At 61.7% G+C, this 26,825-nt stretch overlaps 1 protein-coding gene across 1 annotated transcript in view; it reads right to left on the minus strand.

Moving 5' to 3' along the window:
* Positions 1–26,600, minus strand: part of LOC116241801 (uncharacterized) — a 33,253-nt gene extending 6,653 nt beyond the window's left edge. Inside the window, exons 1-13 of the mRNA XM_090130330.1 lie at positions 25,954–26,600; positions 17,733–17,993; positions 14,833–14,940; positions 13,212–13,376; positions 11,339–11,422; positions 10,131–10,181; positions 9,967–9,999; positions 9,684–9,734; positions 8,744–8,839; positions 8,555–8,657; positions 8,174–8,380; positions 4,161–7,537; positions 610–2,466 (exon numbers count right to left, since the gene is read on the minus strand). Of these exons, the coding sequence (XP_089986456.1) occupies positions 819–2,466; positions 4,161–7,537; positions 8,174–8,380; positions 8,555–8,657; positions 8,744–8,839; positions 9,684–9,734; positions 9,967–9,999; positions 10,131–10,181; positions 11,339–11,422; positions 13,212–13,376; positions 14,833–14,940; positions 17,733–17,993; positions 25,954–26,189 (6,420 nt within the window). The 5' untranslated portion in view covers positions 26,190–26,600 and the 3' untranslated portion in view covers positions 610–818. The remainder of the gene's footprint in view (positions 1–609; positions 2,467–4,160; positions 7,538–8,173; positions 8,381–8,554; positions 8,658–8,743; positions 8,840–9,683; positions 9,735–9,966; positions 10,000–10,130; positions 10,182–11,338; positions 11,423–13,211; positions 13,377–14,832; positions 14,941–17,732; positions 17,994–25,953) is intronic.
* Positions 26,601–26,825: the final 225 nt, after the last annotated feature.

Here is a 26,825-nt window from a genome sequence, read left to right on the forward strand (position 1 = left end):
CCCCATGAGCCCCATAGGAACACTCACTCACCCCATGGGCCCCATAGATCCATAGGAACACCCCACAGACCCATAGGAGCACTCACTCACCACACAGCTCCCAGCTCCCACCCCACAGACCCCACAGCCCCCTAGGAGCACTCACTCACCCCATGGGCCCCATAGATCCATAGGAACACCCCACATCTCCCACCCCACAGACCCCACAGATCCATAGGAACACTCACTCACCCCATGGGCCCCATAGATCCATAGGAACACCCCATAGCCCCATAGGAACACTCACTCACCCCATGGGCCCCACAGACCCCATAGGAACACTCACTCACCCCATGGGCCCCATAGATCCATACGAACACCCCACAGACCCATAGGAACACTCACTCACCCCATGGGCTCCACAGACCCCATAGGAACACTCACTCACCCCACATCTCCCACCCCACAGCCCCCTAGGAACACTCACTCACCCCACGGACCCCCCCAACCCCCCTCCCACCCCACAAACGCGGCCACATCTCCTCTCCACGCCCCCCAACCCCACCTGGGGCCTGCAAACCGCCCTTCCCCCCCGCCCCCAGACCCCCTCCCCCCCAACCAGCAGCTCACCTGTGGGGCGGGCGCCGTGGGGCCGCACCGTCGGCGTTGGGGCCGCGCCGTGGCCGTGGGGAGGGTCGGGAATTTGGTGGTGGTGGGGCAGAGAGGGGGGGGTGGGGAGCAGAGAGGAGGATTTGAGGGGAAAAAGAGGAGGGGGGAAAGATGCAAAAAGAAATCAACCGACCGACCCCGATAGGGGTGGAGAGGAGAAGGCGGTGATGCTACGGAGCCGGGGACACCCAGGCCCCCCAGGCGGTGCCGGCGGCGGTGCCGGTGCCGGTGTTGGTTCCGCCGGCGGCTGCCTGTGCCCACGCGGCGCTGCCGTCGGTGCTCCAGGCCGCGTATTGAGCCCCGGCGTCACCGGTGCCGTACTGGGAGGCGTCGGCGGCGTACTGGGAGGCGCTGTACTGGGAGGCGTCGGCGGCCGACTGTTGTTGTTGTTGTTGTTGTTGTTGCTGTTGTTGTTGTTGAACAGCCGCCGCGTATTGAGCGGCCGCGGCGGCCATGGCGGTGTAATGGTTGGCGCCGTATTGGGCGTATTGGGAGGAGGAGGAGGAGGAGGAGGAGGAGGAGGAGGAGGAAGAGGAGTACTGGGAGGCGTACTGGGAGTACTGGGCGTACTGGTAGGCGCTGTACTGGGAGGAGGAGGAGGAGTACTGGTGGCCGTACTGGGCGTACTGGTAGAGGCGGGACGAGGTGACGCCGGCGGGGGTGGCGGCGAAAGGGGAGGGGGAGCGAGGGGGCGTGGCCGAAGAGGCTCCGCCCACCATGCGGTGGCAGCAGGGGGAGGTGAGGCGGCCCCCCCCCCCGCAGCCCAGGCGGTGCAGGCAGGAGGCGGAGCTTAAGCGGCCGCAGGCCCCGCCCCCCTGCTGCAGGCGGTGCAGGCAGGAGGCGGAGCTTAAGCGCGGGGAGCACGAAGCCCCGCCCCCGGCTTGGAGGCGGTGAGCGCAGGCTCCGCCCCCCAGCCCCATTCGCCCCGCCCCACCGAAGCAAGCCCCGCCCCCGGCGCGGCAGGGAGTGGCTAAGAAGGGGGAGGCGGGGCTACGCGGGAAGCAGGCTCCGCCCCCTCGGGGCGTGGCTAAGAACGGGGAGGCGGGGCTTCGCGAGAAGGTGGCCCCGCCCCTCAGCAGCGGGAAGGGGCCGCGGGGGGAGGAGCCGAGAGAGGCCACGCCCCCGCGGGTGGGGGTGAGAGCCAATAGGGAGCCGGGGGCGCGGGTGGGGCCGCGAGGGGGGCGGGTCGGGGTGAGGGCCAATAGGGAGCCGGGAGCGCGGGGCGTGGCCAGGGAGGGGCGAGTGGGAGCCAATGAGAGGAGAGAGCCGGGGGCGCGGGGGGCGGAGCTCGTGGTGGTGGAGGCGGCGGCGGTGGTGGAGGGGGTGGCGGTGGTGGTGGGCGTGGCCGAGGTGGTGGGGGCGGAGTCAGAGGAGGAAGTGGTGGCGGCGGCGGCGGGGGTGGGGGTGGAGGGGGCGGGGTCTGAGGCGGAAGTGGGCGGGGCAGATGAGGCGGAAGTGGGCGGGGCCGGGGAGGAGGAAGGGGCGGGGACCGCAGAGGGGGCGGGGGTGGGGGAGGAGGAGGGGGCGGGGTCCGGGGCGGCAGGGGCGGCGGCCGGGGTGGAGGAAGAGGAGGAAGAAGAGGAGGAGGAGGAGGAGGAGGAGGAAGAGGAACTGGAGGAGGAGGAGGAGGAAGAAGAGGAGGAAGAGGAGGAGGAGGAGGAGGAAGAGGAACTGGAGGAGGAGGAGGAGGAGGAGGAAGAGCTACGCGTGCGTTTCTTGCGCCGGGTGGGGCGGCCTTCCCGTTCTGCTCCCGCCGCTGCCGCCTCCTGCGCCGCTGCTTCCGGCACCGGCGGCACCGACTGCGCCGCTACGGCGGGCCTGGGGGGACAGATGGGGCGGATGTGGGAGGCGGGAGGGGGCGTGGGGGGGCTGTAAGGGGAGGGGAGGGGGCTATGGGGCGGTTATGGGGAAGGGGAGGGGCTGTGGGGTGGCTGTAGGGGAAGGGGAGGGGCTGTGGGGTGGCTATAGGGGAAGAGGAGGGGCTATGGGGCGGCTATGGGGAAGGGGAGGGGCTGTGGGGTGGCTGTAGGGGAAGGGGAGGGGCTGTGGGGTGGCTGTAGGGGAAGGGGAGGGGGTCTATGGGGTGGCTGTAGGGGAAGGGGAGGGGTTCTATGGGGTGGCTATAGGGGAAGGGGAGGGGGTCTATGGGGTAGCTGTAGAAGAAGGGGAGGAGTCTATGGGGTGGCTATGGGGAATGGAAGGGGTCTATGGGTTGGCTATGGGGAAGGGGAGAAGTCTATTGGATGGCTGTGGGGAAGGGAAAAGGCTGTGGGGTGGCTATAGGGGAAGGGGAGGGGGCTATGGGGCGGCTATGGGGAAGGGGAAGGGCTGTGGGGTAGCTGTAGAGGAAGGGGAGGAGTCTATGGGGTGGCTATGGGGAATGGAAGGGGTCTATGGGGCGGCTATGGGGAAGGGGAGGGGCTGTGGGGCGGCTATGGGGAAGGGGAGGGGCTGTGGGGTGGCTGTAGGGGAAGGGGAGGGGGTCTATGGGGTGGCTATAGGGAAAGGGGAGGGGGTCTATGGGGTGGCTGTAGAGGAAGGGGAGGAGTCTATGGGGTGGCTATGGGGAATGGAAGGGGTCTATGGGGCGGCTATGGGGAAGGGGAGAAGTCTATGGGGTGGCTATAGGGGAAGGGGAGGGGTCTATGGGGCAGCTATGGGGGAAGGGGAGGGGTCCTTGGGATACGTAGGGATGGGGGGACCCACGCTTCCCCATGTGACGCCACACCCCTCCCACGTGACTCCACACCCAATCACGTGACCCCACACTGTCCCCACGTGACCCCGTGTGACCACTCACCCCCCGTGTGACCCCACAGCCCCCCCACATGACCCCAACACCCCACGTGACCCCCCCACAGCCCCACGTGACTACACAGCCCCCCCCACATGACCCCAGTGACCACATACCCCCTACATGACCCCAGAGCCCCCCCCCAAGTGTCCCCCCACAGCCTCACGTGACCCCACAGCCCCCCCTGACGTGACCCCCAACCCCCCACGTGACCCCCCCACAGCTCCACGTGACCCCACAGCCCCCCCCACGTGACCCCAACACCCCACGTGACCCCACAGCCCCCCCCACATGTGACCCCCAACACACCATGTGACCCCCCCATAGCCCCCACACATGACCCCCAACACCCCACGTGACCCCACAGCCCCCCCACGTGACCCCCCACGGCCCACATGACCCCACAGCCCCCCGTGACCCCAACACCCCACGTGACCCCCCCACAGCTCCACGTGACCCCACAGCACCCCCATGACCCCAACACACCACGTGACCCCAACACCCCACATGACCCTCCACGCCCCACATGACCCCACAGCCCCCCCCCACATGACCCCAACACCCCACGTGACCCCCCCACAGCCCCACGTGACCCCACAGCCCCCCCATGTGACCCCAACACCCCACGTGACCCCCCCACAGCCCCACGTGACCCCAAAGCCCCCCACACGTGACCCCAACACCCCACGTGACCCCCCCCCCCCCCCCAATCACTCACTGTTGCTGCTGCCCTTCCCCCACGTTGGGGGCTGGGGAGGCGGGGTTGGACTCGGAGGAGCTGGAGCTGGAATCCGAGTCGGACGAGGAGGAAGAGGAGGAGGACGAAGAGGAAGAAGAGGAAGAGGAGGACGAAGAAGAGGATGAGGAGCTGCGCTTGGCCTTGGCGGGCGTCGCCTCGGCGGGGACGGCGCCGTCAGCGGTGGTGGCTCCGGCTGCAGTGGCCAATTGGGTGCCGTCTACGGTGGCCGGCTTGGGGACGTCGGTGGTGGCCGCGGCGGCGGCTACAGGCGGCGCTTCGGTGACGGCGGGGCCGGGTGACGAGCGGCTGACATCCGCCGTGGCGGCGGTTTGGGTGACGGCGGGTGACGGCTGGCTGACCGCTGCGGTTGTGGGAGACGCTGTGGTGACGCCGAGAGGCGACGCGGTGACGGCGGCAGAGCTGGCGGCGGTCAGTGGTGGTGTTGGCGTGGGGACGCCGGTTTTGGGGGTCTCCGTGGCGGGCGGTGGTGACGGCTGGGGTGCCGTGGCTCTGGGTGACATGGGGGTGGTGGTGGCGGTGGGTGCGGGTGACAGCGGGGCGGCGGTGCTGGTGGGAAGCGGTGACGCCTGCGCGGTGTTGCCGGTGGAAAGCGGTGATGTCTGGGCGGCGCTGCCAGCGGAGACGGGTGACGCCTGGGTGACGCTGGCAGCACCCACGGGTGACGGCTGGGCGGCGCTGCCGGCAGACGCAGCTGACATCTGGGTGACGGTGACGCCGGATACAGCCGACGTCTGGGCGGCACTGCCGGCACCCATGGGTGACAGCTGGGCGGCGCTACCGGCAGGCACAGCCGACGCCTGCGCGCCACCGCCGGCACCCATGGGTGACACCTGCGTGCCAGCTGCCGGCTGCGTGACCCCACCAATGGGGGACGGATGGGCACCGCCAGCTGCCTCCATTTTGCCTCCCGGTGCCGCCGCCATGTTGGTTGCCATGCTGGCCGCCATGTTGGCCGCTGCCATATTGGTTGCCGCCATGTTGGCTGCCATGCTGGCCGCCATGTTGGTTGCCGCCATGTTGGCCGCCGCCATGTTGGCCGCCATGTTGGCGGCCATGTTGGTTGCCGCCATGTTGGCCGCCGCCATGTTGGCTGCCAGGGCCACCCTGGCGGCGTCGGGCCCCAGCGATGCGGGCGACGCGGCCATGGGGACGGGCGACGCCGGCAGCGGTCGCGGCGTCACTTTGCCATGCATTGCCGAAGCCACCGGGGAGGAAGGCAACCCCAGCAGCTTGGCGGCCGCCAGCGCCCGCGGCAGGCCCGGCGGTGGCGGCGGCGGCGTCATCATTTTCGGCGTCGCTTTGGGGAGGATGGGGGAAGGTTTGGCGGGCGGTAGGTGAGTCACCATCTGCGCCGTCACCATCTGTGCCATCACCACCTGCGCCGTCACCATCTGCGGGGTCACCGCCATCAGCGGGACGGGTTTGGGGAGGGCGGGCGGTGCGGATTTGGGGTTGGGGGACGGCGACGGCGAGGCTGGCGTGGCGTCGTTGGGTGCTGCCAACGCTCTGGGCTGCGGTTTGGCGTCGGTGATGCTCTGCGGGGTCGCCGGCGCCTTTTGCGGCTCGGTGGGGACGCCGGGTGTGGCGGCTCTGGTGTCCGACGGTGCTTTGGGGGCGGTCGGTGGTGGTGGTGGTGTTGCCGTGTCCGTGCCGCCGGCCTTGGGGACGGGCTGCTGCGGTGTTGGCGGCGCGGCGTTGGCCTTCGGGATGGGCTGCGGCGTCACCGGTTTGGCCTCCGTGGTGGTTTTGGGGACGGCCTGCTGCGGTGGCGTCGCCGCCGCCGGTGCGGTGTTGTTGGCGGCCTTGGGGACGGTTTGTTGCGGCGGCGCCGCCGCCACCGGCGCGGTGTTGGTGGTGGCTTTGGGGACGGGCTGCTGTTGCGGCGTCACCGGCGTGGCGGCCCTTGGGAGGGGCTGTTGTGGTGGCGGCGTCACCGGCGTGGCGTTGGCGGCGGGCCTTGGGACGGGCTGTTGTGGTGGTGGTGGTGTCAGCGGCGCGGCGCTGGCTGCGCCTTTAGGGATGGGCTGTTGTGGCGGTGTTGGGGCCGCCGGCGCGGTGTTGGCGGTGGCCTTGGGGACGCTCTGCGGTGTCACCGTCACGCCGCTGGCTCTGGGGCTGCCGTGTGGCACCGGCGTGGTGCCGGCGGTGGTTTTGGTGCTGCTCTGTGGTGGTTCGCTTGCCGGCTTCACGTCGGTGCCGGTCGTGGCGACGCTCGGCGCCGCGGCTTTGGGGAGCTGCTGCTGTGGCAGCGCTGGTTTCGTTTCATTGCTCAGCGTGGCTGCCGGCGGTTTCACGTCAGCGGCGGCTTTGGGGGCGCTCGGTGTCACCGTTGTCACCGGTTTGGCCTCACTGGTGTTTGTGGTGACGGCCGGTGATGTCGCCGTCACCGCTTTGGCGTCGGTTTTGGTGACCGTCGGTGACGTCGTGGTCACCGGTTTGACGTCAGCAGCTGTGCTGGCAGCGGTCGGTGACGTTGCCGGCGCCGGTTTGGCCTCGGCGCTGGTTTTGGTGACGGCGGGTGATGCCGTCGTCGCCGGTTTGGCCTCTTTGGTGACGGCGGGTGACATCGCTGTGGCCGGTTTGGGTTCGGTGGCGGCGCTGGGTGCAGCCGGTGGTGCCATTGGGACCGGCTTGGCTTCGGCGCCGGTTTTGGGGACGCTCTGCGGCGCCACCGTGGCCTCGGCGCTGGTTTTGGGGGCGGGTGGTGACGCCGCGCTCGCCGGCTTGGCCTCGGCGCCGGCCTTGGGGACGTCCGGTGCCGCCGCTTTGCCGTCGGCGCCGCTCTTGGGGCCAGCTGGCACCGTCCCGTCGCCTTTGGGTGCCCCCGCAGCGCCCTGGTTTTGAGCGGGGGTCCCGGCAGCGGCCTGGTTTTGAGGAGGGGTCCCGGCCGCCCCTTGGTTTTGAGGGGGGGTCCCCGTTTTGGTGTCCCCCCCACCGGAGGGAGCTTTGGGGACGTCACCCGGCGACGGGGACGTGGGTGGGGGGGCCGTCAGCTCGGCGCCCGCTTTCGGGGTCTCGGTGCCGTCGGTGGGTTTGGTCGGGGGGGTGGGCTCGGTGCCGGGGGGGGCCGGGGAGCCGCCGATGGGCACCCATTTGGGGGGGGGCTGAGGGGTGGCGGGGTGCAGCTCGGCGATGGGCACCCATTTGGGTCGGGGGGGGACGGAGGGGGCGGGGGCCGGAGCCGGGCTGGGGGGGGGAGGAGGAGTGGGGGGGTCGCGGGGAGGCGGGGTGGGGGAACGGCTGAGGGGGGTGGGAGAACGGCGGCGGGGGGGGGTGGAGCTGCGGCGGCGGCGGCGGGGGGGGGTGCGGGAACGGGGGGAGGCCCGGGAACGTTTCTTGGGGCGGGGGGAGGAGAGGGAGCGGGAACGGGAGGAGCGGGAACGGCCCCCGCCGCGGCGCCGGGGGGAGCGGGAGGAACGGCGGCGGGAGCGGGAGCGGCGGCGGCGGGAACGGGAGCGGGAACGGCCGCCGCCTCCGCCGCCGCGGCGGGGGGAGCGGGAGGAACGGCGGCGGGAACGGGAGCGGCGGCGGGAGCGGGAACGGCGGCGGGAAGAGCGGGAACGGGAACGGCCCCCCCCGCCCCAACGGGAGCGGGACCAGCGGGAACGGGAGCGGGAGCGGTTCCAGCGCTGGGCTGAGCGGGAGCGGCGGCGGGCGGGGGGGGAGCGGGAGCGGGACGAGGCGGCGGCGGCGGAGGAGGAGGCGGGGGGGGGGATGATGAGGGGGAGGCGGAGGGGGCTGGTGGAGTTGGGGCGCCAGAGCGGGGTGCGGGAGCGGGAGCGGCGGCGGGAGGGGGGGGTGCGGGTGCGGGAGCGCGGGCGGCGGCGGGACGGCGGGGTGCGGGAGCGGGCGCGGCGGGAGGGGGGGGAACGGGTGCGGGAGCGGCGGCGGGAGGGGGGGGAGCGGGTGCGGGAGCGGCGGCGGGAGGGGGGGGTGCGGGTGCGGGAGCGGCGGGGGCGGGAGGATTTGGCGCGGGGAGGGGGGCTGGAAGGGCGGGGAGGGGGGCTGAGGGGGGCGGCTTTGGGTTTGGGGGGGGACGGGGAGGGGCTGCGGGCGGGGGGCGGTTCGGAGGCGTCGCGTGGCGGGGGGGGCTCGGCCGCAGCCGGGCTCACGGGCGCCGTCGGCTCCGGGGGCTCCGAGGGCGGCTGCTGGCGGGGGGGTGACGGCTGCGGCTCCGCCTACGGAGGGGGGACACACACACAAAAAAAAAAACAAGAAGGGGGGTGAGGGATGACGGGGTACGTGACCCCCCCTCCCCCACCTTCAGAACCCGCAGCCCGGCCCCGCAGACACACAGCCCCCCCCCCCACCCCCCCCACCGCCCCGGGACCCCCCCACCGCAAAGGCCTCACCTGGGGCTGTTGGGGGCCGTCGGCGGGGGGGTCCGGAGCATCGGGGCCGCTTTCGGGCTCGGCTGCTGGCGGCGGGGGGGCCTTCGGGGCGGCGCTGCGGGACCTGTGGGGCGGCGGGGGAGGGGGGGGTGGGTTTAGGGGCTGTTATGGTGGGGGGGAAGGGGGGGGGAATTGGGGGGGGGCACTCACCTGCTGCGGGAGGAGCCTGAGGAGGAGGAGGAGGCGGCTCCCGGGGAGGAAGAGCGGTCACGGCGAGGCTTCGGGGCGGCCGCATCCGGGGAGGACCTGGGGGGGGGATTGGGGGGGTTATGGGGTGCGATGGGGGGATGGGGGGGGGGGTTATGGAGGATTTAGGGGGAATTGGGGGGGCCTGTGAGTGGGTCTTGGGGTACTGAGAGGGTCTGGGGGGGACTGAGCGGGTCTGGGGGGGTAATGAGTGGGTCTGGGGGGGATCTGGGGGGGCTCTGAATGGGTCTGGGGGGGCACTGAATGGGTCTGGGGGGAGCTGAGTGAGTCAGGGGGGGTCTGGGGGGCACTAAGTGGGTCTGGGGGGGCACCTTGTGGGTCTAGGGGGGATTTGGGGGGCACTGAATGGGTCTGGGGGGAGCTGAGTGAGTCAGGGGGGGTCTGGGGGGGCACCTTGTGGGTCTAGGGGGGATCTGGGGGGCACTGAATGGGTCTGGGGGGGCACCTTGTGGGTCTGGGGGGGTCTGGGGGCAATCTGGGGGGAGCTGAGTGAGTCTGGGGACACCATGTGGGTCTGGGGGGGGATCTAGGGGGGCAATGAGTGGGTCTGGGGGGAGCTGAGTGAGTCTGGGGGGGCTCTGGGGGCACTGAGTGGGTCTGGGGGGGCACCGTGTGGGTCTGGGGGCAATCTGGGGGGAACTGAGTGAGTCTGGGGGTTACCTTGTGGGTCTGGGGGTGTATCTAGGGGGGCAATGAGTGGGTCTGGGGGGAGCTGAGTGAGTCTGGGGGGGCTCTGGGGGGCACAGAGTGGGTCTGGGGGGGATCTGGGGGGCATTGAGTGGGTCTGGGGGACATCATGTGGGTCTGGGGGCAACCTGGGGGGAACCTTGTGGGTCTGGGGGGGCACTGAGGGGCTCCTTGTGGGTCTGGGGGGGGCACTCACCTCTTCCGCTTCTTCTCTTTGGATTTGTGTTTGGTTTTGGGGCTCGGAGACCTGGAAGGTGGGGGGGGGGGTGAGGAAAGCAATGGCTGTGAACCCCAAAATCGCCTCAAAGCGCCCCAAAATCACCCCAAGTGCCCCACAATGAACCAAGTGCCCCCAAACTGCACTCACCACCCACCCCCAAAACGCCCTCAAGCCCCCCCCCCCAAAAAACATCCACACAATGTGTGCCCCCCCCCCCCCCAAATTACCCCAAACTGCCCCCTCCCCCCCCCCCCCTCACCGGTGCTTCCGCTTCTTGGCCTCCGACTCCGACCTGGGGGGGGGGGGATGAAAAGGGGGGGCTGAGCCCCAAATGCCCCCAAATTGCCCCCCAACTCCCCCTGAGACAACTCCAAACCCCCCCAAATTGCACCCCCCACCCCCCAAAATTGCCCCCAGACCCACCTGTGCTTCTTCTTCTTGGCCTTCTTGCGCTCACCGGAACGGCTCTCCGACCTGCAGGACCCCAACCCCCAAAATACTTCAGGCCTCCAGCCCCAAAACTGCCCCGTTTTGCCCCAAAATGGCCACGTCTGCCCCCTTTCTGCCCCACAGTGTCCCATTTTGCCCCCTTTCCGCCCCATTTTGCCCCCAAAATGCCCCGTTCCGCTCCATTTTGCCCCCATTCTGCCCCATTTTGCCCCCTTCCCACCCCTTTCCATTCCCATTTTGCCCCTTTTGCCCCACTCTGCCCCAAAATGCCCCTTTCCATTCCCATTTTGCCTTTTCTTGCCCCATTCTGCCCCCTTCCTGCCCCATTTTGCCCCTTTTGCCCCCATTCCACCCCTTTTGCCCCCTTTTGCCCCCATTCCGCCCGTTTCTGCCCCCTTTTGCCCCCATTCTGCCCCTTCCTGCCCCCTTCTGCCCCATTCCACCCCATTCTGCCCCTTTTGCCCCCATTCCGCCCCTTCCTGCCCCCTTTTGCCCCCATTCCACCCCTTTTGCCCCCATTCCGCCCCTTCCTGCCCCCTTTTGCCTCCATTCCAACCCTTTTGCCCCCTTTTGCCTCCATTCCACCCCTTTTGCCCCCTTTTCCCCCATTCTGCCCACTTTTGCTCCCATTCTGCCCCTTCCTGCCCCCTTCTGCCCCATTCCACCCCTTTCCTGCCCCCTTTTCCCCCATTCCGCCCCTTTTGCCCCCTTTTCCCCCATTCTGCCCACTTTTGCCCCCATTCCTCCCCTTCCTGCCCCCTTTTGCCCCCATTCCGCCTGTTTCTGCCCCCTTTTGCCCCCATTCCACCCCTTTTGCCCCCATTCCGCCCCTTCCTGCCCCCTTTTGCCCCATTCCCACCCCTTCCTGCCCCCTTTTGCCCCCATTCTGCCCGTTTCTGTCCCCTTTTGCCCCCATTCCGCCCCTTCCTGCCCCCTTTTGCCCCCATTCTGCCCCTTCCTGCCCCCTTTTGCCCCCATTCCGCCCCTTCCTGCCCCCTTCAACCCCCATTCCACCCCTTTCTGCCCCCTTTTGCCCCCATTCCGCCCCTTCCTGCCCCCTTTTGCCCCCATTCCGCCCCTTCCTGCCCCCTTCTGCCCCTTCCCACCCCCATTCTGCCCCCCCAAAATGCCCCATTCCACCCCTTTTGCCCCCACCCCACCCCTTCTGCCCCACTGCGCACCGCCCCCGATCTTTCTTCTTCTTCTTCTTCTTCTGCTTGGGCGACGGCGAAGGAGAGCTGGAGGAGGCCCGGGGCACCGCCGCGCTGGGGGGGGGGAAATGGGGGGGTGAGGAGGGGCGCTGGGGGGGCGTGGGATCATTTGGGGGGGTGGAAGGGGGGTTAGAGGGGGACAGGGTGGGAATCCGGGGGGGTTAGAGGGGGACATCGGGGGGCAAAGGGGGACATTGGGGGGTAAAAGGGGACAGCGGGGGGGGCACAAGGGTGCACTGGGGGGCAATGAGGGACGTAGAGACATGGGGGGCAAAGGGGGGGGCACTGAGGGGCGCAGAAGAGGCACTGGGGGGGCAAGGGGGGACACAGAGGGATGCTGGGGGGGGCACTGGGGGGGTACAAGGGGACATTGGGGGGTTATGGGGGGGCACAGGGGGACACTGGGGGGTAATGGGGGACACGGGGGGGCAAAGAGGGACACTGGGGGGTAATGGGAGACACTGGGGGGTAATGGGGGACACTGGGGGGTAATGGGGGACATGGGGGGGGCACAGAGGGACAATGGGGGGTAGTGGGGGACACGGGGGGGGCACAGGGGGACACTGGGGGGTAATGGGGGACACGGGGGGGGCACAGAGGGTAATGGGGGGTAGTGGGGGGCACAGACGAACACTGGGGAGACATGGGGGGCAATGGGGGGACACTGAGGGACACTGGGGGGACATGGGCGGGCACAGAGGGACGTGGAGTGTAATGGAGGGTAATGGGGGGACACGGGGACACAAGGGGGGCATTGGGGGGGCACAGAGGGACACAGGGGGGGCACAGAGGGACACTGGGGGGACATGGGGGGCACAGAGGGACGTGGAGTGTAATGGGGGGCACTGGGGGGACACGGGGACACAAGGGGGGCATTGGGGGGCACAGAGGGACACGGGGGGGCTATGGGGGGGCATTGGGGGGACATGGGGGGGCACAGAGGGATGTGGAGCGTAATGGGGGGCACTGGGGGTACACAAGGGGGACACGGGGGGACACAGGGACACCGGGGGGGCACTGGAGGGCACAGAGGGACACTGGGGGGCAATGGGGGGACACTGCGGGGGCACAGATGGACACTGGAAGGTAATGGGGGAAAGGGGGGGGGAACAGGGGGACACTGGGGGGTCATGGGGGCACTGAGGGGTAATGGGGGGGCATAAAGGGACACTGGGGGGTAATGGGGGACACGGGGGGGGCACAGAGGGACACTGGGGGGTAATGGGGGACACGGGGGGCACAGAGGGACACTGGGAGGTAATGGGAGACACAGGGGGGGCACAGAGGGACACTGGGGGGTAATGGGAGACACTGGGGGGTAATGGGGGACACTGGGGGGGCACAGAGGGACACTGGGGGGTAATGGGGGACACAGGGGGGTAATGGGGGACACGGGGGAGGCACAGAGGGACACTGGGAGGTAATGGGGGACACAGGGGGGGCACAGAGGGACACTGGGGGGTAATAGGGGACACGGGGGGGCACAGAGGGACACTGGGGGGTAATGGGGGACACAGGGGGGGCACAGAGGGACACTGGGAGGTAATGGGGGACACAGGGGGGGCACAGAGGGACACTGGGGGGTAATAGGGGACACGGGGGGGCACAGAGGGACACTGGGGGGTAATGGGGGACACAGGGGGGCCACAGAGGGACACTGGGGGGTAATGGGGGACACTGGGGGGTAATGGGGGACAGGGGGGGGCACAGAGGGACACTGAAATGGGGGACACAGGGGGGTAATAGAGGACGCTGGGGGTAATAGGGGGACACTGGGGGGGGGCAATGGGGGCAGCAGCCCAGCAGCACGAGGTTTGGGGAAGGGGGGGGGAATGGCACCCACCTGGGGGGCGGGGGGGCCTCAGGGGCTTTTTGGGGGGCGGCTTCTTTGCGGCGCGCGGGGTCGAAGGCGCTGCCGTCCACGTAGCTGTCGCTGATCCCAAAGGCCGCGCGCAGCCGCTCGTTCTTCTGCTCCGCCGCCTCCGCCAGCTGGTGCGTCTCCGTCACGCTGGGGGGGGGGGAAAATGTGGGGAGGGGGTCAAAGAGGGGGGGTTTGGGGTTCCAGGAGGGGAAAGGATGGGGAGGAGGGGGATGGTTTGGGTCCTGGATGAGATATTTTGGGGCTGGGGGGGTGGTTTGGGGCTCCAGGAAGCGATGACAGGAGATGGTTTGGGTGCTGGAGGTGATATTTTGGGGCTGGGGGGGCAGTTTAGGGTCGCTGTGGATCTGTGGTGATGCTGTGAGTTTGGGGTGATTCCATGGGGGTCACTGTGGGTTTGGGGTGATGCTGTGTGTTTGGGGTGATTCCATGGGGGTCTCTGTGGGTTTGGGGTGACGCTGTGGGAGTCACTGCAGTTTTGGGTGACGCTGTGGGTTTGGGGTGATTCCACGGGGATCTCTGTGGGTTGGGGGTGATTCCATGGGGGTCTCTGTGGGTTTGGGGTGACGCTGTGGGATTGGGGTGATTCCACGGGGGTCTCTGTGGGTTTGGGGCGATGCTGTGGGTTTGGGGTGATTCCATGGGGGTCTCTGTGGGTTTGGGGTGACGCTGTGGGATTGGGGTGATTCCATGGGGGTCACTGTGGGTTTGGGGTGACGCTGTGGGATTGGGGTGACACTGTGGGTTTGGGGTGATGCTGTGGGTTTGGGGTGATTCCGTGGGGGTCACTGTGGGTTTGGGGTGACGCTGTGGGATTGGGGTGACACTGTGGGTTTGGGGTGATGCTGTGGGTTTGGGGTGATTCCGTGGGGGTCACTGTGTGTTTGGGGTGATGCTGTAGGTTTGGGGTGATTCCATGGGGGTCGCTGCAGGTTTGGGGTGATGCTGTGGGTTGGGGGTGATTCCATGGGGGTCTCTGTGGGTTTGGGGTGACGCTGTGGGATTGGGGTGATTCCACGGGGGTCTCTGTGGGTTTGGGGCGATGCTGTGGGTTTGGGGTGATTCCATGGGGGTCTCTGTGGGTTTGGGGTGACGCTGTGGGATTGGGGTGACACTGTGGGATTGGGGTGATGCTGTGGGTTTGGGGTGATTCCGTGGGGGTCACTGTGTGTTTGGGGTGATGCTGTAGGTTTGGGGTGAATCCATGGGGGTCTCTGTGGGTTTGGGGTGATGCTGTGGGTTTGGGGTGAATCCATGGGGGTCACTGTGTGTTTGGGGTGATTCCATGGGGGTCTCTGTGGGTTTGGGGTGACACTGTGGGAGTCACTGCAGTTTTGGGTGACGCTGTGGGTTTGGGGTGATTCCACGGGGATCTCTGTGGGTTTGGGGTGATTCCATGGGGGTCGCTGCAGGTTTGGGGTGATGCTGTGGGTTTGGGGTGACGCTGTGGGTTTGGGGTGAATCCATGGGGGTCTCTGTGGGTTTGGGGTGACGCTGTGGCTTTGGGGTGATTCCATGGGGGTCTCTGTGGGTTTGGGGTGACGCTGTGGGTTTGGGGTGACGCTGTGGGTTTGGGGTGACTCACGTGGGGCGCTGCTCGGGCGCGTCCCCCTCCTTGCCCAGCACCACGTCCCTCTCCAGCAGCATGGTGCGGAACGTCGCCACCTTCTCCTGGATCTCACTCTCAGTGTATCTGCGGGGGAAGGGGGGCACGGGGTGGGTCAGGGCCCCACTGCGGTGCGATGGGGGGCTGGGGGCAGCTCCATAGGGTGGAGGGCGGCCCCCCAGAGCCTGGAGTAGGGGTGGGGGGCAGCCCCATATCCAGGGGTGGGTTTGGGGTGGGTTTTGGGGGGCAGGCAGAGCCCCAGACCCCAGATGTAGGTTTGGGGGGAGCCCCGTACCCAGAGATGCGTTTCTGTGTAGGGCTGGGGGGCAGCCCCATATCCAGGGGTGGGTTTGGGGTGGGTTTTAGGGGGCAAGCAGAGCCCCAGACCCCAGATGTAGGTTTGGGGGGGAGCCCCATACCCAGAGATGTGTTTCTGTGTAGGGTTGGGGGGCAGCCCCATATCCAGGGGTGGGTTTGGGGTTGGGTTTTGGGGGGCAGACACAGCCCCAGACCCCAGGGGTGGGTTTGGGGGTAGGGCTGGGGGGCAGCCCCATAACCAGGGCTGGGTTTGGGGGTGGGTTTTGGGGGGCAGGCAGAGCCCCAGACCCCAGATGTAGGTTTGGGGGGCAGCACCATATCCTGGGGTGGGTTTGGGGGTAGGTTTTGGGGGTAGAGGCAGAGCCCCAGACCCCAGATGTAGGTTTGGGGGCAACCCCATACGATGGGAGAGGTTTGGGGGGGCAGACCCATACCCAGAGATGCGTTTCTGGGTAGGGTTGGGGGGCAGCCCCATATCCAGGGGTGGGTTTGGGGGCAGGTTTTGGGGTCAGGCACAGCCCCAGATGTGGGCTTGGGGGCAGCCCCGTACCCTGGGGTAGGTTTGGGAGTAGGGTTTGGGGCAGCCCCATAGCCAAGGGCAGGTTTTGTGGGGCAGGAGAAGCCCCAGACCCCAGAGCTCGCTCTGGGGGCAGCATCAGATTGCAGGGCTGGGCCTGGGGATGGGTTTTGTCCCCAGGAACCCATCCATCCCCAGGGAATCCCCTATGGGACCCCTATGGAACCCATACATCTCCGCAGAACCCACTATGGGATCCCTATGGAACCTACACATCCCCAGGGAATCCCCTATGGGACCCCTAAGGAACCCGTTCACCCCATTTCCCCTTTTTCGCCCCGGTTTTACCTCACATCCCCCACATTTCCCCCATTTTCCCCCAAGCTTTACCTCACATCCCCACATTCACCTCATTTCCCCCCAGTTTTACCTCACATCCCCCCAATATTTACCCCTAATTCCCCCCAATCTTTACCTCAGATCCCCAAACTCACCCCATTTTCCCCCAATCTTTACCTCAGATCCCCACATTCACCCCATTTCCCCCCAATCTTTACCTCAGATCCCCACATTCACCCCAATTCCCCCCAGTTTTACCTCAGATCCCCCAATTCACCCTATTTTCCCCCAATATTTACCTCAGACCCCCCAATTCACCCCATTTCCCCCAATTTTACCTCACATCCCCCAAATATTTACCCCCAATTCCCCCCAATCTTAACCTCAGATCCCCAAGCTCACCCCATTTTCCACCAATCTTTACCTCAGATCCCCCAATTCACCCCATTCTCCCCCAATTCCCCCCAGTTTTACCTCCGATCCCCCAATTCACCCCATTTTCCCCCAATATTCACCTCAGATCCCCACATTCACCCCATATCCTCCCCAATCTTTACCTCAGACCCCCAAATTCACCCCATTTTCCCCCCAATTCCCCCCAATATTCACCTCAGATCCCCACATTCACCCCCATTCCCCCCAATCTTTACCTCAGACCCCCAAACTCACCCCATCTCCCCCAATTTCCCCCCAATCTTTACCTCAGATCCCCCAATTCACCCCACATTCACCCCATTTTCCCCCAATATTTACCTCAGACCCCCCAATTCACCCCATTTCCCCCAATTTTACCTCACATCCCCCCAATATTTACCCCCAATTCCCCCCAATCTTTACCTCAGATCCCCAAATTCACCCCAATTCCCCCAATATTCACCTCAGATCCCCCAATTCACCCCATTTTCCCCCAATATTTACCTCAGATCCCCACATTCACCCCACTTCCCCCCCAATCTTTACCTCAGACCCCCAAACTCACCCCATCGCCCCCAATTCCCCCCCCCCCCTCATTTACGCCACCCACCCCCTGACTCAGAACCAGCCCAGTGGCCGGGGGAATCTGAAGGTATCTGGGAGATCTCCCTCAGATCCCCCAATTCTCCCCACATTCACCCCATTTTCCCCCAACCTTTACGTCAGATCCCCCAATTCACCCCAATACCCCCCAGTTTTACCTCAGATCCCCCAATTCACCCCATTTCCCCCCAATCTTTACCTCAGATCCCCACATTCACCCCTTTTTCCCCCAATCTTTACCTCAGATCCCCAAATTCACCCCATTTTCCCCCCATTCCCCCCCAATCTTTACCTCAGATCCCGAAACTCACCCCATTTTCCACCAATCTTTACGTCAGATCCCCCAATTCACCCCATTCTCCCCCAATACCCCCGTTTTACCTCCGATCCCCCAATTCACCCCACATTCACCCCATTTCCCCCCAATCTTTACCTCAGATCCCCCAATTCACCCCAATTCCCCCCAGTTTTACCTCAGATGCCCCAATTCACCCCATTTTCCCCCAATATTCACCTCAGATCCCCACATTCACCCCATTTCCCCCCCAATCTTTACCTCAGACCCCCAAACTCACCCCATTTCCCCCAGTTTTCCCTCACACCCCCCCCATTTCCCCCCCCCACCCCCCGACTCAGGCCCAGCCCAACGCCCAGAGGGATCCGAGGCTGCCTGTCCCGCGTCGCTCACCCCTGCTCCTCCATGAGCTCGGAGAGCTCGAGGCATTTCAGCTCGACTTTGCGCTTCCGTTCGTGGTCCAGGATGTCTCTGTTGGGCCGCTTGGGCAGCGCGGCGGCGTCGGCACGGCGCAGCTCTTCGTCGGCGCGGGGCTCGGCTCGCTCCCTCTTGTGCCGCAGGGCCGACAGGTTGCGCTGCACGTAGCCGTTGGTGCCGCTGCCCCGCGGCGTCGGCAGCCCGATCCCATTGTACATGGCGACCGCGCTGCCGCCCCTGCGGGGGGCCCCCACGTCAGCGCCCCCCCGGGCCCCACACCCACGCCGGACGGACCCTCTATGGGACCCCGCTCGTCCCCAGGGAACCCCCTATGGGACGGCTATGGAACCCATACTTCCCCAGGGAACCCCCTACGGGATGCCTATGGAACCCATACATCCCCAGGGAACCCCCTATGGGACTCCGTTCATCCCCAGGGAATCCCCTATGGGACGCCTATGGAACCCATACTTCCCCAGGGAACCCCCTATGGGACGCCTATGGAACCCATCCATCCCCAGGGAATCCCCTATGGGATCCCTATGGAACCCATACATCCCCAGGGAACCCCCTAAGGAACCCATACATCCCCAGGGAATCTCCTATGAGACCCATCCATCCCCAGGGAATCCCCTATGGAATCCCTATGGAACCCATACATCCCCAAGGAACCTGCTATGGAACTCCTATGCAACCTATACTTCCCTAAGAAATCCCCTAAGGAACCCATACATCCCCAGGGAACCCCCTATGGGATCCCTATGGAACCCATACATCCCCAGGGAATCCCCTATGGGACGCCTATGGAACCCATACATCCCCAGGGAATCCCCTATGGGACGCCTATGGAACCCATCCATCCCCAGGGAATCCCCTATGGGACCCCGTTCATCCCCAGGGGACCCCTATGGGACGCCTATGGAACCCATACATCCCCAGGGAACCCCCTATGGGACCCCGTTTATCCCCAGGGAACCCCCTATGGGATGCCTATGGAACCCATACTTCCCCAAGGAACCCCCTACGGGACCCCGTTCATGCCCAGGGAATCCCCTATGGGATGCCTATGGAACCCATACATCCCCAGGGAACCCCCTATGGGACGCCTATGGAACCCATACTTCCCCAGGGAATCCCCTATGGGACGCCTATGGAACCCAAACTTCCCCAGGGAATCCCCTAAGGAACCCATCTATCCCCAGGGAATCCCCTATGGGACGCCTATGGAACCCATACATCCCCAGGGAACCCCCTATGGGACTCGGTTCATGCCCAGGGAATCCCCTATGGGACGCCTATGGAACCCATACTTCCCCAGGGAACCCCCTATGGGACTCCTATGGAACCCATACATCTCCAGAGAACCCATTATGGGATCCCTATGGAACCCATCCATCCCCAGGGAATCCCCTATGGAGCCCCTATGGAACCTATACATCCCCAGGGAATCTCCTATGGGATGCCTATGGAACCCATCCATCCCCAGGGAATCCCCTATGGAGCCCCTATGGAACCTATACATCCCCAGGGAATCTCCTATGGGATGCCTATGGAACCCATCCATCCCCAGGGAATCCCCTATGGAGCCCCTATGGAACCTATACATCCCCAGGGAATCTCCTATGGAATGCCTATGGAACCCATCCATCCCCAGGGAATCCCCTATGGAGCCCCTATGGAACCTATACATCCCCAGGGAATCTCCTATGGGATGCCTATGGAACCCATACATCCTCAGGGAATCCCCTATGGAGCCCCTATGGAACCCATACATCCCCAGGGAATCTCCTATGGGATCCCTATGGAACCCATACATCCTCAGGGAATCCCCTATGGAGCCCCTATGGAACCCATACATCCCCAGGGAACTCCCTATGGAATCCCTATGGAACCCACACAGCCCCCTTTTCACCCCAATATTTCCTTCACAAAACGCACCAACCCCACTTTCCTTCACTAAAATTCCACTTCTTTCCCTCAAAATCCCCCCTTTTCCCTTCACAATCTGACCCAAATTTCACTGTTTCTCCCCAAATGTTGCATTTTTTCCCCTCAAAATCCCCAAATCCCACTTCTTCCCCTCAAAATCCCAATATTTCCCCTCGCAAACTGCCCCAAATCCACTTTTTTCCCCTCAAAATCCCCCTTTCCCCCAATATTCCACATTTTGCCTCACAAACTGCCCCAAATCCCACTTTTTTCCCCTCAAAATCCCCCTTTTTCCCCCCTCAGAAAATACCCAAATTCTACTTTTTCCCCCAATATTCCACATTTTTCCTCACAAACTGCCCCAAATCCCACTTTTTTCCCTTCAAAATCCCACTTTTCCCTCACAAATCCCACCTTTTCCATTACAAACCACCCAAACTCCACTTTTTCCCCCACTATTTCCCTCACAAACCCCCAAACTCCGCTTTTCCTCCCCAATATTCCACGCATTTCCTCACAAAATCCCCAAATCTCACTGTTTTCCCCTCAAAATCCCACTTTTTCTCTCACAAACTGCCCCAAATCTCCACTTTTCCTCCCCAGTTTTCCCTTTTTCCTCACAAAACACCCAAACCTTGCCTCCCTTCGCTGAAATCCCACTTTTTCCCCTCAAAATCCCACTTTTTCCCCTCGCAAACTGCCCCAAATCCACTTTTTTCCCCTCAAAATCCCCCTTTCCCACAATATTCCACATTTTTTCTCACAAACTGCCCCAAATCCCACTTTTTTCCCCCCAAAAAATCCCACTTTTCCTCACAAACCCCCACTTTTTCCTCACAAACCCCCACTTTTTCCTCACAAACCCCCACTTTTCCTTCACAAATCCCCACTTTCTTCCTCAAAACCCCCACTTTTGCCCACAAACCCCCACTTTTGCCCACAAACCCCCACTTTTCCCCACAAACCCCCACTTTTCCCCACAAACCCCCACTTTTCCCCACAAACCCCCACTTTTCCCCACAAACCCCCACTTTTCCCCACAAACCCCCACTTTTCCCCACAAACCCCCATTTCTCCTCACAAACCCCCACTTTTCCCTCACAAATCCCCACTTTTCCTCACAAACCCCCACTTTTCCTCACAAACCCCCACTTTTCCTCACAAACCCCCACTTTTCCTCACAAACCCCCACTTTTCCTCACAAACCCCCACTTTTCCCCACAAACCCCCACTTTTCCCCACAAACCCCCACTTTTCCCCACAAACCCCCACTTTTCCCCACAAACCCCCACTTTTCCCCACAAACCCCCACTTTTCCCCACAAACCCCCATTTTTCCTCACAAATCCTCACTTTCTCCTCACAAACCCCCACTTTTCCCTCACAAATCCCCACTTTTCCTCACAAACCCCCACTTTTCCTCACAAACCCCCACTTTTCCCCACAAACCCCCACTTTTCCCCACAAACCCCCACTTTTCCCCACAAACCCCCACTTTTCCCCACAAACCCCCACTTTTCCCCACAAATCCCCATTTTTCCTCACAAATCCTCACTTTCTCCTCACAAACCCCCACTTTTCCCCTCAAATTCCCCACTTTTCCCTCACAAACCCCCACTTTTCCCCACAAACCCCCACTTTTCCCCTCAAATTCCCCACTTTTCCCCTCAAATTCCCCACTTTTCCCCACAAACCCCCACTTTTCCTCACAAACCCCCACTTTTCCTCACAAACCCCCACTTTTCCTCACAAATCCCCACTTTTCCCTCACAAATCCCCACTTTTCCCCAGAAATCCCCACTTTTCCTCACAAATCCCCACTTTTCCCTCAGAAATCCCCACTTTTCCCTCAGAAACCCCCACTTTCTTCCTCAAAACCCTACTTTCATCCTCAAAACTGTTTTTCCCTCAAATTCCCCGCTTTTCCCTCACAAACCCCCACTTTTCCCCACAAACCCCCACTTTTCCTCACAAACCCCCACTTTTCCTCACAAACCCCCACTTTTCCCTCACAAACCCCCACTTTTCCCTCACAAACCCCCACTTTTCCCTCACAAACCCCCACTTTTCCCTCACAAACCCCCACTTTCTTCCTCAAAACCCTACTTTCATCCTCAAAACTCTTTTTCCCTCAAATTCCCCACTTTTCCCATACAAATCCCCACTTTTCCCTCAAAATCCCCACTTTTTCCTCACAAATTCCCACTTTTTCCTCACAAACCCCCACTTTTCCCCCACAAACCCCCACTTTTCCCCACAGACCCCCACTTTTTCCCACAAATCCCCACTTTTCCTTCACAAACCCCCACTTTTCCCTCACAAATCCCCACTTTTCCCTCACAAACCCCCACTTTTCCCTCACAAACCCCTACTTTTCCCCACAAACCCCCACTTTTCCCCACAAACCCCCACTTTTCCCCACAAACCCCCACTTTTCCCCCACAAACCCCCACTTTTCCCTCACAAATCCCCACTTTTCCCTCACAAATCCCCACTTTTCCCTCACAAATCCCCACTTTCTTCCTCAAAACCCCCACTTTTTCCTCACAAATTCCTACTTTTTCCTTGGAAATTCCCACTTTTTCTTCACAAGTTCCCACTTTTTCCCTCAAATTCCCCACTTTTCCCCACAAATCCCCACTTTTTCCTCACAAATCCCCACTTTCCCCTCATAAGTTCCCACTTTCCCCTCAAACCCCCACTTTCTTCCGCAAAACCCCCACTTTCTTCCTCAAATTCCCCAGTTTTCTCTCAACTTCCACTTTTACCTCACAAATCCCCACTTTCTTCCTCAAAACCCGCACTTTTTCCCCACAAACCCCCACTTTTTCCCCACAAACCCCCACTTTTCCTCACAAACCCCCACTTTTCCCCACAAACCCCCACTTTTCCCCACAAACCCCCACTTTTCCCCACAAACCCCCACTTTTCCCCACAAACCCCCACTTTTCCCCACAAACCCCCACTTTTCCTCACAAACCCCCACTTTTCCTCACAAACCCCCACTTTTCCCTCACAAACCCCCACTTTTCCCACACAAACCCCCACTTTTCCCACTTTTCCCACACAAACCCCCACTTTTCCCCACAAACCCCCACTTTTCCCTCACAAACCCCCACTTTTCCCCACAAACCCCCACTTTTCCCCACAAACCCCCACTTTTCCCCACAAACCCCCACTTTTCCCCACAAACCCCCACTTTTCCCCACAAACCCCCACTTTTCCCCCACAAATCCCCACTTTCTTCCTCAAAACCCCCACTTTTTCTTCACAAATTCCTACTTTTTCCTTGGAAATTCCCACTTTTTCTTCACAAGTTCCCACTTTTTCCCTCAAATTCCACACTTTTCCCTCACAAATCCCCACCTTCTTCCTCAAAAATCCCCACTTTCCCCCCACAAACCCCCACTTTCTTCCTCAAATTCCCCAGTTTTCTCTCAACTTCCACTTTTCCTTCACAAATCCCCACTTTCCCCTCACAAATTACCACTTCCTTCCTAAAAACTCCCTTTTTCCCTCAAATTCCCCACTTTTCCCTCACAAATCCCCACTTTCTTCCTCAAAACCCGCACTTTTTCCTCACAAATTCCCACTTTTTCCTCACAAAACCCACTTTCTTCACCAAAATCTCCACTTTCTCCTCAAAACCCCCACTTTCTCCTGACAAACCCCTACTTTTTCTCTCACAAGTTCCCACTTTCTCCCTCAAAACCCCCACTTTCTCCTGACAAATCCCTACTTTCTCCCCAAAGCCCCCAATTTTTTCACAAGTTCCCACTTTTTCCCCACAAACCCTCAATTTTCCCTCGCAAATCCCCACTTTTCCCCACAAACCCCCACTTTTCCTCACAAATCCCCACTTTTCCTCACAAATCCCCACTTTTCCCTCAGAAACCCCCACTTTCTTCCTCAAAACCCTACTTTCATCCTCAAAACTCTTTTTCCCTCAAATTCCCCACTTTTCCCATACAAATCCCCACTTTTCCCTCACAAATTCCTACTTCTTCCTTGGAAATTCCCACTTTTTCTTCACAAGTTCCCACTTTTTCCCTCAAATTCCACACTTTTCCCTCACAAATCCCCACCTTCTTCCCCAAAAATCCCCACTTTCCCCCCACAAACCCCCACTTTCTTCCTCAAATTCCCCAGTTTTCTCTCAACTTCCACTTTTCCTTCACAAATCCCCACTTTCCCCTCACAAATTACCACTTCCTTCCTAAAAACTCCCTTTTTCCCTCAAATTCCCCACTTTTCCCTCACAAATCCCCACTTTCTTCCTCAAAACCCACACTTTTTCCTCACAAATTCCCACTTTTTCCTCACAAAACCCACTTTCTTCACCAAAATTTCCACTTTCTCCTCAAAACCCCCACTTTCTCCTGACAAACCCCTACTTCTTCCTCACAAGTTCCCACTTTTCCCCTCAAATTCCCCAGTTTTCTCTCACAAGTTCCCACTTTCTCCCTCAAAACCACCACTTTCTCCTGACAAATCCCTACTTTCTCCCCAAAGCCCCCAATTTTTTCACAAGTTCCCACTTTTTCCCCACAAACCCTCAATTTTCCCTCGCAAATCCCCACTTTTTCTCTCAAATTCCCCACTTTTCCCTCGCAACCCCCCCACTTTTTCCTCATAAATCCCCACTTTCTTCCCTAAAACCTCCACTTTCTCCTGACAAATCCCCACTTTTCCCTCACAAATCCCCACTTTTTCCCTCATAAGTTCCCACTTTTTCCTCACAGATTCCCACTTTCTTCCTCAAAAGCTCCACTTTTTCCTGACAAATCCCTACTTTCTCATCACAAACCCCCACTTTTCCCTCAAATTCCTCACTTTTCCCTCACAAACCCCCACTTTCTTCCTCAAAACCCCCACTTTTTCCTCACAAACTCCCACTTTACCCCTAAAATTCCCTAGTTTCTCTCATAAGTTCCCATTTTTCCCTCAAAACCCCGACTTTCTTTCTTACAAATCCCCACTTTCCCTCACAAATCCCCACTTTTCCCTCAAAAACCCACTTTTCCTCACAAATTCCCACTTCCTCCCTAAAAACTCCCCTTTTCTCACAAATTCCCACTTTTCCCTCACAAATTCCCACTTTTCCCTCACAAATTCCCACTTTTCCCTCACAAATTCCCACTTTTCCCTCACAAATTCCCACTTTTCCCTCACAAATTCCCACTTTTCCCTCACAAATTCCCACTTTTCCCTCACAAATTCCCACTTTTCCCTCACAAATTCCCACTTTTCCCTCACAAAACCCACTTTCTTCACCAAAATCCCCACTTTCTCCTGACAAATCCCTACTTTTTCCTCAAAACCCCCCCTTTTTCTTCACAAGTTCCCACTTTTTCCTCACAAATCCCCACTTTTCCCTCAAACCCTCCAATTCTTCCTCAAAACCCCCACTTTTCCCTCAAAAATTCCCACTTCCTTCCTAAAAACTCCCCACTTTTTCTCTCAAATTCCCCACTTCTCCCTCGCAAATCCCCTCTTTTTCCTCACAAGTTCCCACTTTCTTCCTCAAAATCCCCACTTTTCCCTCACAAACCCACACGTTTCCCTCATAAATCCCCACTTTTTCCTCACAAAACCCACTTTCTTCCCCAAAACCTGCACTTTCTCCTCACAAATTCCTACTTTTTCCTCACAAATCCCCACTTTTCCCTCAAAATCCCCACTTTTCCCTCACAAAACCCACTTTCTTCCTCAAAACCTCCACTTTCTCCTGAAAAACCCCCACTTTTCCCTCATAAGTTCCCACTTTCTTCCTCAAAACTCCCACTTTTTCCTCAAAACTCCCACTTTTTCCTCAAAACTCCCACTTTTTCCTCAAAACTCCCACTTTTTCCTCACAAATTCCACTTTTTCCTCACAAATTCCCACTTTTTCCTCACAAACCCCATTTTCTTCCTCAAAACCCCCCCTTTTTCTTCACAACCCCCCCTTTTTCCCCCACAACACCCCCCGCCCCCTTCGCCCCCCCAAATCCCCACACGGCCCTTCTCCCCACACAACCCCCATTTCCCACCGAAAAAAAAACTTTTTTTTTCCCCAAAACGCCCTTTATTTCCCCTCCAAAATCCCTTTTTCCCCAAAAAAGCCCCTTTTTTTCCCCCAACCCCCCTCCCCCCCCAGCCGCTTCTTCCCCTCAAACCGCGCACGGCCTTTACCCCCCCCCCCCGCTTCCCCCCAACCGCTCCGTTTCGTTTCCCGCCCCCCACTCCCCCGTTATCCCCACCCCCTCCCGGTTCCCTCCCGCTTCTCACCTATCGGCCTCCGCTCCGCTATCCGCCACGCACCCAAATCTCCTCTCCGCGCTGCAGCAACGGCCGCCACACACGAACGCCCGAAGCGACGCGAGGCGACGCCACGCGGCTCCGCCTCCACTTCCGGTCCAACGGCGGCCGCGCGCGCGGGGGGGGCGGGGCGATGGGAGTTGTAGTTCCCGCCTCCCGCTCTCAGAACGGCGGTGAGTTGAGCGCGGGACTACGGCTCCCAGCATGCACCGCGCGCGGCCGCCATCTTAGGCTGCCTCCCGCTCTCCCTCTCGCCGGGGATGCCGGGAGCTGTAGTCCGCGCTTCCGCTTCCCGCCGTTCTAAACGGGCTCCGGAGAACTGCGACTCCCAGCGTGCTCCGCGCCCGCCGCCATCTTGTGCAGCTCCACCCGGGAACCATGGGATGGAGGCGGGCTGACCCCTCCCCTTCCTCCCCTCCCGGGACGACCAATGAGATGGCGCGGGGTTCCCCCGGTGACCAATGGGAGCGCGGCACTGAGCAAAGTCCCGCCCTCCGTGGCCTGGGAGGGGGCGCGGGACCCCCGAAACGGCCCCAAAAGCGCCTCAAAGCGCCCCAAAAACGCACGGAGATCGCATAGAGAACCCGTGGAGCCCCACTGATCCCATACAGGCCCCATAGATCCCCATTGAGCCCCACAGAGACCCGTAGGGACCCCATGGACCCCATAGGTCCCAAAGAACCCTATAGAGACCCCATAGATCCCCATAGGACCCATGGAGACCCACAGGCACCCTATAAACCCCATGGAATCCCACAGACCCCATAGAGCCCCATAGAGACCCCATGGAGACGCAGAGCCCCATTGAGCCCCATAGAGACCCCATAAAACCCCCCATAAAA

The sequence above is a fragment of the Phasianus colchicus genome, chromosome 40 (genome assembly GCF_987193195.1).
Source record: "Phasianus colchicus chromosome 40, bPhaCol1.hap1.1, whole genome shotgun sequence".
Taxonomy (NCBI): domain Eukaryota; kingdom Metazoa; phylum Chordata; class Aves; order Galliformes; family Phasianidae; genus Phasianus; species Phasianus colchicus.